This window comes from Palaemon carinicauda, chromosome 27, assembly GCF_036898095.1.
Source record: "Palaemon carinicauda isolate YSFRI2023 chromosome 27, ASM3689809v2, whole genome shotgun sequence".
In the NCBI taxonomy this organism is placed as follows: domain Eukaryota; kingdom Metazoa; phylum Arthropoda; class Malacostraca; order Decapoda; family Palaemonidae; genus Palaemon; species Palaemon carinicauda.
Genome location: NC_090751.1, coordinates 18562074 through 18574205, shown reverse-complemented (window position 1 = coordinate 18574205; position 12132 = coordinate 18562074). Strand labels below are relative to the sequence as shown.

Below are 12132 nucleotides of genomic sequence, written 5' to 3'. Positions count from 1 at the left end.
CGAGTCACCGGCTACTTGACAACGTAGAAGTGGATGTTCTGGAGAGAGAGAGAGAGAGAGAGAGAGAGAGAGAGAGAGAGAGAGAGAGAGAGAGAGAGAGAGAAATTTCTCTCCCTCCCAACATACCTTTGCTTGTGCAAGCTAAAGCGAGTCTTCCAGAGCGAAAGGGGGAAAATCATAAGATCAAGGTTTTGAATATTCAGTGTCTGTGAGACCAAATGGACTTACAATAAATTGAATTAAATCGGCCCCTGACATGGAGGAGGGATATGGAAATTTCCATTTATTTGAAACCGCCAACGCTGCTGCTTCTGCTGCGCTTGCTGTCAGGTGGTATTTACAAAATTCTTAATTGCTCTTCTCCCTATTTAATGTTAATAGGTTAAATGAGGAATGGGTCCATTTGATTACCGGTCATGTGTTTGTGAATTGCTATGAACAAAAACAATTTGAATGCTGTAGTAAATGCACGTGGATAGTTCTTTATTTTTACATGACTTTATAAAGTTGTTTTGCTAATAAATTTGTGATCACACGTACATGAGGTTGTTTTTGCATTTGTGTAGCAATACATACAAACACACACACAAACAGACATACATATATATATATATATATATATATATATATATAGTATATATATATATATATATATATATATATATATATATATATATATATATATATATATATATATATACACACACACACATACACATACATGTGTGCCTATATTTCATTTTTATCGCATATACAAACCTATTTTTATTTGAGAATTTAACTATAAAATTATAAGTCCTTAATTATCACACAGTACTTTGGGGTAAGGTTGTCTTTTCCCGGTTGTGGATACGGCCCTTGGCACTAGACTACCAATCAAAAGCATCCATATATAACATTGAAGAATACTAATTATGTAAAAAAAAAAAATAATAATAATAAAAAAAAACATGCACTTAGGCAATTATATCAAAGATTATGCACAACCATAAAAAAATAACATATATCCATACGTTAAGATTAAGCAATAACATACATTCATACACTAAGCTTAAAAAATATCACGCATTCATACACTAAAATTGATCAATAACATACAACCATGCGTAAAGACTCGCAATTACCAAACACCCCCGTAAACTTCCCACACAAAGATTAATGAATAACTTGCGCCTACGCTCAAAGATTAATAAAGGTCATACACTCAAACAAAGAATAACCCATCCAAACGAGAAAGGGAGTACTGGACCTCTGGTATTTTCCAACAATGGTGCTGCCATTTCCTTTGAACTACATTCCATCCCTTATTTATTTCCCTCTTTTTTTATTCAGTTAGATTTTCGGAAACTTCAAAGGAAGATAAAAATTCTAAAAGTTATATTCATGAAAGAAATAATCAAGATAAAGCGTCGTGCCATTACTGAATTCTTTAATGCATTCATTAAAAAACAGAGAATTCTGCCTTTCTGGTTTGGAAACATATCATTATTCCGTGTTTGTGGGTACAAAAATAATTATCAAATTTTCAGATGGAAATAATCACGCTTTACTTGCGGGTAGCTATTTTCAAGTATGTACCAAAATACGCCAATGCTAATGCCAAACGGTTAGTTTTGTTATATTACGAAATAATAAGTTCAAAAAAAAAAAAAAAAAAAAAAAAAAAAAAAAAAAAAAAAAAAAAAAAAAAAAAAAAAAAAAAAAAAAAAAATTAGGGTTTTGAGTAGCGCTCCCTAAATAATCTTTCATAGCAAAGCTGCCAAACGATGTATAAAATATCGCAAGGTGAAGAAGATGCGTAAAGAATATATGGATAGTTTAAAAAATATAAATGGATAAAACCCTTGGCATGAAATAACTGTATTTCTGATAACTTAAATATTCATACGTGTATGTCCAGATAAAATGAAAACGTTGAAATATCCCATTTGGTTTGGATACTTAGAATCTCATGGCAGAGTCTGCTGAAGACAATAAATATTAAAAACCTGCTTATCGCTGGCAAAATCTCCGCTTTCTACACCGCAAAGCAATTTATTTCTTCAACACTGGGCGCGACCGCTTGCATACCACTGAATTCCTTTACTAAATTTCTTTAATGTCTTGGCATTTTAAGACAATCATATATTACGATGAAAGCTTTTCAATATCATTTTTTATTGAGATCTCATCGGGGGTGGATGGAGGAAGATAATTTTTGATGTCTCTGCTCTTCCAATTATTGAAATCAATAGAAAAAAAGAATACACATACGTGAAAAAATAAGGCTATAAAATAAGAATCTATTTTCTGATTGCATATTGTATAAGACTTAGACTTAATTTCTATAACTATTTTAAACTAATTTCTATATTCTAGTCAGATCTAAAATACTATACTTCCTAAAGAAAATACTAGATTTCGTAAACAAGATCGTTTTTTTCAAGTATTTGATTATCTAAATGTTTGTTTGCTCATTTAAATTAGCCAACTCGAGACAAATTGAAAAAGCATCACAAGTTTCCTTGCAGATTAACATTCCCCTCAAATAGTTCACGATTCCTTGTAATTCACTTATATAATCATCCTCCCCTATCTTATTAAAGTTTCTAAATACTCTCCTTTCCTTTACAATCTTCATATACGAAGATACTCAAACACATCTAAGGAAACCCGACTCTGTGCAGTACACACATCAGGTACAGCCCTCGTTCCACTCTCTATTTATTATCTAATTCCCCAAAGAGAAGAGTTTCTCTGGGCGAGAAAAAAAGAAAATAGTAACTCCTCGTATAAACCAAAGACAATCCGTTAGTCTTGCAATGTGTAAGTAGAAGAAGGAGAAGAGGAGAGAAAGAGGTTGGAGGAAGAAGAGGAGGAGAAGCAAGAATAAGAGGAGGAAGAGCGATATATTTTGTCTTCCAGCACAGCTGTCGAAATCTGATTTCAAATACTAAACTTCAACACTTTATATGCAAAAGCTCCCCTAAGCCAATACAATATATTTTCACAGTAATAGGTTTTTTGCTTTGCTTGACGTTGTACAGTGTGTTCTCCATTCAAGTGGGACGACTTTCTTCTATTTTCTAAATGTTTCGTCTCCTTATGCCTGACTATTGTTTATCATTGAGCTTCTACCTTTCTAGTTAAATAAAATAAAATACAACTTGCTCTTACACTGCTCCAACATTTTAGCGTTGTTGCTGTTTTTACCTGTTGCTCGGGAGATTGGGTTCAACTTATTTTGAAGATATACTGGTTTTCATTTTCAATATACCTTAAAATCTTATGATAACACCTTTCAGTATTTAGTTTCCTGCCAGATTAGTAATGTTCCGCATTTATGTTAAGATTGGCATTTAAATAATTTTCGAAAATAAAAGCTTGAAAAGTCCCCTGTTTCATTGAACGTCGTTTTTTGTTTTGTTTCATTTTATAATAAACAGAAACCTGAGCAAGCACTAAAATAGAACTGTTTTCTCCTTAACAGACTTGGCTCCCGAGATTCGAGAGCAGCCCAGCAACGTTATAGCTCGGCGGAACGACCCAGCCACTCTAAACTGCGCCGCTTCAGGTGCTGCTCGAATCACCTGGTTCCGAGATGGCCAGCAAGTAGTGATATCCTCGCAGGGCACACGTTCCCACAGAGTCCTCCTGCCCTCAGGTTCACTCTTCTTTCTAAGGGTAACCTCCGGCAGGAGGGAATCGGACGCCGGAACTTACTGGTGCGTCGCCTCCAACAGCTACGGCTCGACGCGATCCCAGAACGCGACGCTGACCATCGCTACTCTGTCCGAAGAGTTCGAGTCTTATCCAGAGCCGGTGGTGAAGGTACGAATCGGAACCTCGGTGACGTTGCCCTGTCGGGCACCAAAGGGAGTGCCAGAGCCTCACCTGGTATGGCTGAGGGAAGGAAGGGAGATGACCAATACGAGTCGCGTCTCTGTCTCGGTCGATGGGGACCTTGTCATCACAGACGTCAATCTCGAGGACTCGGGAATGTATGTCTGTAGGGCGCAAAACGTTGCCGGCAGTAGAGACACGAGGCCGACGGAACTTATCATTATGAGTGAGTTTGTTTCTCTCTTATTATATACTGTAGATTTGCTAATTGTATTCAAACTCAATCATGTTATTAGTTCTTATGTAAAATAAAAGTCAGATGCTTGTTCAGATGAAAAGTCGTCACTGTAACTAAGAATAAAAATATAGGAGCAGAGAAAAGCTTAGAGGTAAGTCTTTTTTTCATCAATTATTACCAAGGAAAATATTTCGTTATTAGGTAAGAACCCAAATTGCATGAGAACACTATTTTCTAATTATGAGCAATTGTGTCTCATAATAAGCCAATGTGATACCTTAATTAGTTTTTTTTTATTTCATTAAAAACAGATGTCGGCCTTTAGGCCTAAATTCTAAATCACGTAATCTGTAAGAAAAACATAATTAGCTTTTCTCATCACGCTATAATACTAAGCCTTCGTTCCATTTTTCAATAAACATTAATTGAATAAGAACTGTGAGACAGTAAGCATCTTGTATTTGTTTCTATGAATAGTAATTGAATTGGAACTCCTAAATTTTCTGAATGAACAAAATATATCGGTATGCAGTCGTCTTTACTTATAAATAAAACTAGTCTCAAATGATGGGAAAAATCTACTATATTCCTTTATCTAAAAAAAATCGAAATTATTAGTTTAAAGATTAACTATCGTACTTTTTCTTCCTTTTAGTTAGTGTCAAAATTTGCGATATCAGAGAAAATTCACTGAAAAAAAAAATCAACTTCTTAATTCCTTTAATATCATGATAATCAAAGTGTTACTTCATCAGACAAACACTTCATAAACTGGTTCAAAGAAATCGATAATTTTTTACTTTATGCAAAATATTCACTACATCACATACCATTGCGTATTATTGTTTCGGAAGAACTACGAAAATACAGTCATTCCTTGACCTTTAAACAAAAATCTATTTTGTAATAACTTTTTTATGTTGCATAGTGTATATACAATACTGACATATACTGTACTGTATATGTGAGCTGTGAAAGTCAGCCTCGTGTCTACATTCATGTGAGCAAACATACAAAACACTCAAATAATACTCTATACAAATTTCTTTAATTATAATAAATACCAGAAAACCTACGAGCCACTGTATCTAACGGAACTGCTTCTTATCTTCATCCCCAGTTCCTCCCTGGTTCGAAAAGAAGCCAGCCAACGTTACAACTGCCTCTGGTGTATTGGTAGAGCTAACATGCCGTGCCCAAGGATCACCAATGCCCACAGTTACCTGGAGAAGACTTGATGGCATCATACCACCTGGTCGGGCAACAATCGAAGATCAACGTTTAGTTCTTGAACAAGTTACTGCTATAGACTCTGGAGTGTACGTGTGTGAAGTGCAAAATGAGGCAGGTGTTGCAACTGCAAAAGCAACATTAACCGTTGTAGACGCTCCTGAGTTGATGCAGCGTCCACAGGATGTCCAGGTAATGACTGGAAAATCAACGGAGATTATTTGCATTGTTGAAGGCGATCCAGCTCCTCTTGTCTTGTGGAGACTTCCTACACAAGATAGAACAGCCCTACTCACTCCGAATCAGTCAAGCGCCCATACATCCGTAAGTGAAGATGGACAAATCTTGCAATTGGAATCAGCTACCACCCAGGACAGTGGCATTTATTACTGCTGGGGAGTTAGTAGTGGAGGAGGAGTGAGTGCTCAAGTAGAAATAATGGTTGTGGAAGCATACCCACCTCCTGTTATTGGTGTAGGTCCAAAAGATTTAACCCTTGTCCCTGGAAGTGTTGCCTCGTTTCCCTGTGAAGCAGTGAGTGAAGCTGCTGCACCAACAGTAACTTGGTGGTATCGCCCAGCTGCCCACCTTCCAGCTAGACAACTAGCCCAAGGTTTTGAAAATGCTCGGATTTCACTTTCGTCAACAGGTGCCCTTGTGATAAAAGATATCCGGGTTGATGATGGGGGCATCTATACTTGTAAAGTCTCTGCAGAAACAGGCCACATAGAGCAGGAGGCAATATTGCGAATAAGCAAAGATGCTGCACCACCTCCAGTTACGACCATTCCAGCCCCCCCTTCAAAACCTCATATTCAGTTCATTAATGAGTCTGCTGTTATACTTAAATGGTTACCAAATTCTCAGATGATAGGTAGCTCACGGCACCAATATATTGTTGAATATTGGAGGCAAGGGTGGGACGAGTGGCGAGTTGCCGACACCATCATGATGGATGAATCATGTATTGTGAAGAACTTGACACCTGGCAACATTTACACGTTCTTGGTGAGGGCAGTCACGAAAGGAGGCATCTCCTTCCCAAGTCCTTGGTCAGACCCAGTCACCATACGTCCTCCTAGAGACCCATCTCTTACTATGGACCAGGTCATTCATGCAAGGCGCCGTCTCTCTAGACCAACTGTTACCCTTGCTGATGCAACAGCTACAGGAGCTACTAATGTACTTCTGAAATGGAAGTTTCTCACTACTGCCCATGAAACAGTGGAAGGTGTACTGGTTTATACTGTGTCAGGGGATGGAATAGTAAAGGTTGCAACAGTCTTGGGGTCCTCGTCCTCTGCACATCATTTACATAATCTAGAGCCAAATACCAAGTACACTTTTTTCATAGTGCCATTTTGGAGGAGCGTAGAAGGAACACCTTCAAATTCATTCACACTCACCACACCTGAGGACAGTAAGTGTTTCTATTCTTTTCACCAGTTTTAGATATCAAAATTAAAAGTGTATTCTATTACAAATGCACTTGATAGCAATTTTTTTCCCTTGCTTCAATGTGTCAGGGCATCCCTGCAGTAGTTCATATTACTTACAATCTATGCATTAATGGTACATACTATGCATTTGTCGGTTTCTGAAATAGATACACACATATATAATATACAATGTATATACACATATGTGTGTAAGATAGGTGATATTCTAGAGAGAGAGAGAGAGAGAGAGAGAGAGAGAGAGAGAGAGAGAGAGAGAGAGAGAGAGAGAGAGAGAGAGAGAGAGAGAGTGAGTGAGTTAGTTGTATGATATTTTAAGAAGGGAAAATGAGATCTCACATGGATAATATTTCACAACTATTATACTTAATTTGTTATAACTATTAATTCATTATCTTTTGCAGAGCCTGTCGAGCCACCTAAGGACGTCCATGCAACACTCAGGGAAGATGGCTCCATACTTATAACTTGGGCCACATTACCAAGCAAAGATGCCCGTGGTAAAGTCACAGGTTACCAGGTAACTCTTACTCATAATGGAACTGAGACAACAGAAACTGTCTCTAGCCCTTGGCTTGAAGCTCATGGACTCGCCCCCGGTCGCATCTATAGTGTTAAAGTAGCTGCAGAGACAGGAGCAGGTTTAGGGCCCTCCAGTTCACCTGTGTTGATTGATTTTGGATCTGGCCTTGCCCAAGGTCATCAAGACTTGGATGAAACCTCAAACGAAACATCTGTAATCTATGCTCCTGCACAACCAGACTGGTTGGTGTACTTACTCATCCCTTTAGTCATTATGTTGTTTGTCTGTACTATTCTTTATATTAGGAGACTTCACCACAAATCTCCCCCTTCAAACCCGCCACAGACACCGGCACATTATCAAGACCCTTCCATTTATCCAACGCATCACTCCATCAACATGTATAGTGAACAGAAACTCTGGCGCCCATCAGAAAGTGAAAAAGAATACGGGTTGTCTTCTGTCCGTCTTCTGCCGGGAGACCAGCAAATCAACGAGTATGCTGAGCCTAGATCTCAGCATGCCAATGAAACAGCAGAACCCTATGCCACAACGGCCCTTTTGGCACCTGGCTCACCTCGTCTGGTCCACCAAGGAAGTCCATGGCATCAAAGGGAGAACTCTGGAATGAAAGTGAACTGGGCTGCCTTCCTTCCACCACCACCTGCTTGCCCGCCTCCTCGCGAGCTAGATCTAGGTGATCCTACCAGTCAAGCAAGCCCTCGAAGCACCCGAAGGCCCGGCTATGCTGGAGCCACGCAGTTTGATACTGTTGCGGGTTCGGAACAATATAAGAGACCATGTGATGCTACTGCAGACCATACGTATGACACATACTCCCAGGTGACTGCTAATAACTGTAGTAAGGACAGATTTATAACGTTCAATACTGTCCAGAATCGCGACGTCTCCCTAGACAGTTCTGATGACCAGCAAGTGCAGGAGGAGGAAACGACTAACATCCCTTTCAACAACACTCATTAATGTTGGGGAACACTGGTTGCTTGGGGAAGTTCCTGTTTATTATCATAGTGAGGTTGTGCTTGTAAATAACCTTTTTTTTTTTTTCTTCTTCTGTACAGCAGAAAAATTATTTCAAATTAAATCTCCTTGCTTACTATCAAGGAGAACCTGTACCAAAGAGTTATTATGTGTACCTGTTTTTGTCATGTATTGTAAATAACCAGATCCCCTCTAAGTCATGTGTAAAGGATATATAGAATTCTCATTAGAATACTTGCTGGAATAAGTTATTTGAGCCTAGATGTTAATTTGATGTTAGTGATGCTTTTTCAAGCTGTAGATCAGTAAATTTTAGATTGCCCGAACACGCAAATTGCAGTGCATTTATGATTATCTGGATTTTACTATGTCAATGACTGCATTATGCTTCTAATGATTACTGTTAAATACCTTACAGATTTGTAAGTGAAGTATATTCTTTTCCTCAGGTAGGTTTAGCTGTTATAATTTTGTTGGTTTTTATGATTTGAAACTGAAGCAGTACTAAGTAATAACGCCCAATATTTTTACTCAAGTGTGCCATCGTAACTAATTAAGAATGCAAAACCACATCTACAGGCTAGGACTGACGCTTTGTAAGTATTTTGCCCACAAGGCATGAGGTTGTAGCCTCAGATCCCATTCCTTTTAGTCTTTCTTTCCCTGATCGAGTTGTATTAACGATCAAGAGTAATGTGCCAATTCTGTTAATTTCTTATTTCTTTTTTTTTAATAAGTTGAAAAGGTGTTCAGTTGTTGAGAAGGAATACTTTTGTAAATTCTGTAAATATGTGAATAACAGAGTTATTCTTATAATAAATGACCTTGATTTAGAATTCTTTTTTCCTGACCTCATTTTCTTTAATATCAATGTCTTAACATCTTAAAAGGTTAATTTTTATTTTTATTAAAAGATCAACTTTAAGATATCTGAGATATTAAATATGTTCAGTTTGGGAAGTTAAAAGGATCATGAAGTGTAATTATCTACAATTAAATAGAACAGAATAATTCTGCATAAGAAAAAAATACCTTGAGAACATACCACGTACTTGAGAGAGTTATAGAAAATTTTCCAGATAAACTTCGAATATCACGGTCTAACGAAACAAGCAGTTGAATGCATTAGTGCAAAATATACGATTTTTCAATAAGGTAAAGAAGGATCAACGTTATATTTCCCACGCAAACATTCGATATTTGTCAAGTAGACCAGTGAATTGATGCATTATTACTCACTTGATTCGTCTTTTCATTCAAAACTTGATTTTTTAAAACTTATTTTAAACAAAACACGAATGAATAGCTGTTCCACCTTCTCTATCTCTCACTCTAACACACACATTTATAACGTAGTCTTGCTGATGAATGAGCAACAACCAGCTCAAATCACATTCTCTCTCTCTCTCTCTCTCTCTCTCTCTCTCTCTCTCTCTCTCTCTCTCTCTCTCTCTCTCTCTCTCTCTCTCGGGTCAATGGATGAGCAAGTGACCGTTACACAGACGGACAAATACCCTCACTCTAACCTTACTCCACTTTTTTTTACTTGTTCACTAAGTCCGGCTCTGTATCAGCAGAGCCACCCAGGCTTTAGACGCGTTGATATGAATATCTTTTTATGTTTGCTTCTTCATTAAAGGGTAAGTTGAGTAAACATAAATTTGCTCTTGCATTAACGAAAGGTAAATAAACATCTGTTTACTCTTCCATTATAGGAAGTAACATGGCTTGATATCTTTTTAATAAAAACAGAGAACCTTTAAGAAAAATATCAACCTCAAAAATAGAAATGAAAATTCTGTACCTAAATTAAATTTCAAAAGGTAAGGTTATTGAATTTATCAGTAAAATTCTTAATATAGAGATCAATGCGACACTAAAAACCTTCAAAAGCAATTACGGTGACAAAATCTTAAAACCAAAAGGTAAAACCAAAATTAAAATACTGGAAGAATATACAAATATATGATATAGGCTCTAGCGGGGCCTAAGATACCCTGACAGAACGAATTCGATATTAATGAGTATTAGTAATAAAATGTATATATATATATATATATATATATATATATGTGTGTGTGTGTGTGTGTATATATGTATATATATATCTATATATATATATATATATATATATATATATATGTGTATATATATATATATATATATATATATATATATATATATATATATATATATATATATATATATATATATATATATATATATATATATATATATATATATATATATATATATATATATATATATATATATATATATATATAGTATTAGAAATATTTTCATTAGTTTTTTAATATAAGCATACAAGGCAATGGAGCCTAAATGATGCAAAACTTTAAAGCAAAATATAAAACTTTAACTTATGATTCCCTTACACTGAGTTTTACAATAAAAATGAAATTATAAAATCGAGATAGGCTTTGCTTGGAACGCCTCCTTCATATAATCTGCCCACGCTCAGCCTCTAACAAAACTGGACACTATTAATGGATGATAAGTTAAGGTATAAAGCCACACCTTTGGTGACAATTAAAGGACACTTCGTAGGCAGGACGCCCTATCGGGGTATCACGAATGTCTCCAATAAAAATCTTCCAGAGTACAGTGATGGTTTTCGAACAACTGCTCACCTGGATCGGGACGCGTCGATTTTTAATTAGCCCCGATTATCTTTTGGGAGGTTCTATTAACTGCTCCTTAAATAGATCAATTTGTATGATTCTAACCTTGATAAATGGAGAGAGTGGAGTGGAGGGGAGGATGAGGGTGACAAGCTAGTGGCAGCTTTTGTCAAAACTGTTCATGCATCAAAAACTTGTTTTCGCCAGACGGTGGGGGATGGCAGGGGCGGTGGGAGGGTGTTGATACTAGGAGATTGGGAGAGGGGAGAAGAATCTGCCATTATAGATTTTGTCTGGTGTTTTAGTTCTGTCGCTTGAGTTGGATCAATTCGGGCGTCATTAGTCGTGTCGATAAGGGAGGTATTCGACGCCAGTTTCTCGAAATGTTTTCTGCAACGATGTAAGTGTGGTTTGCTTTTTATAGCCGGATTAATCGTTTTAATGTACGTGTGTGTTTTATAAATTATGAGCTTTTGATCCATTTTATTTCCTTGTGACATTATACTGAGCCGAAATATTCCAAAATTTTATGGGCGAATTGAAGTGATACCAAAGCTTAGTAGTAGTAGTAGTAGTAGTAGTAGTAGTAGGAATTACCATTTTGCTAAACAAATTTGAAAATATACATTTAATGACAAAATATCAGTTTACTGTACAATGTCTAGCTGAAACAGCTAAAAAAACATATATCAAAGAAAAGTTTCGCCTGACATAAAAATATATATTTATATTACTATATTCCTAGCGAATAGTTTTTTATTGGTAAAGTATAAATATTTCTTAGATTGAAAAAAATCAGAGTTAATTCAACCTCTTATCTTTCTTATTGAGGTTTTTCAATCAATCAAAAATATTTAACTTCTCTTCCACAAAAATAAGTAATTTATTCTAACAAAATAACTGCTCTTTTCAAAGCGATTAAAATTTTACGTCAGTCAAGTCTCAGTAGAGCAACTTTTTTTTTAATTTTATCCTAAATTTTGTGCAAAATCACATAACAAATTATAAGTCGATGGAATTGAATTTAGCATAGTTTTGTATTCTAGAAAACATCAATTATTTCCAATAGTTTAATCTTGGGGAACATTTGTGTAACAAAAGCTATAGAAAGATTTGTATCAACCTTACTTAAACCAGGCATTTTTTATTTTTTTGTTTTTCTCTTTTTTCTTTTGCTTGCTTATTGCAATACATCAAAAATATTCAATTTCATTATGA

At 36.2% G+C, this 12132-nt stretch overlaps 1 protein-coding gene across 1 annotated transcript in view; it reads left to right on the top strand.

Moving 5' to 3' along the window:
• LOC137620584 (roundabout homolog 2-like) overlaps nucleotides 1–9101 on the top strand; it is a 22663-nt gene extending 13562 nt beyond the window's left edge. The window contains exons 2-4 of the mRNA XM_068350839.1: nucleotides 3470–4048; nucleotides 5181–6710; nucleotides 7152–9101. Of these exons, the coding sequence (XP_068206940.1) occupies nucleotides 3470–4048; nucleotides 5181–6710; nucleotides 7152–8254 (3212 nt within the window). The 3' untranslated portion in view covers nucleotides 8255–9101. The remainder of the gene's footprint in view (nucleotides 1–3469; nucleotides 4049–5180; nucleotides 6711–7151) is intronic.
• The last annotated feature ends 3031 nt before the right edge of the window (nucleotides 9102–12132 follow it).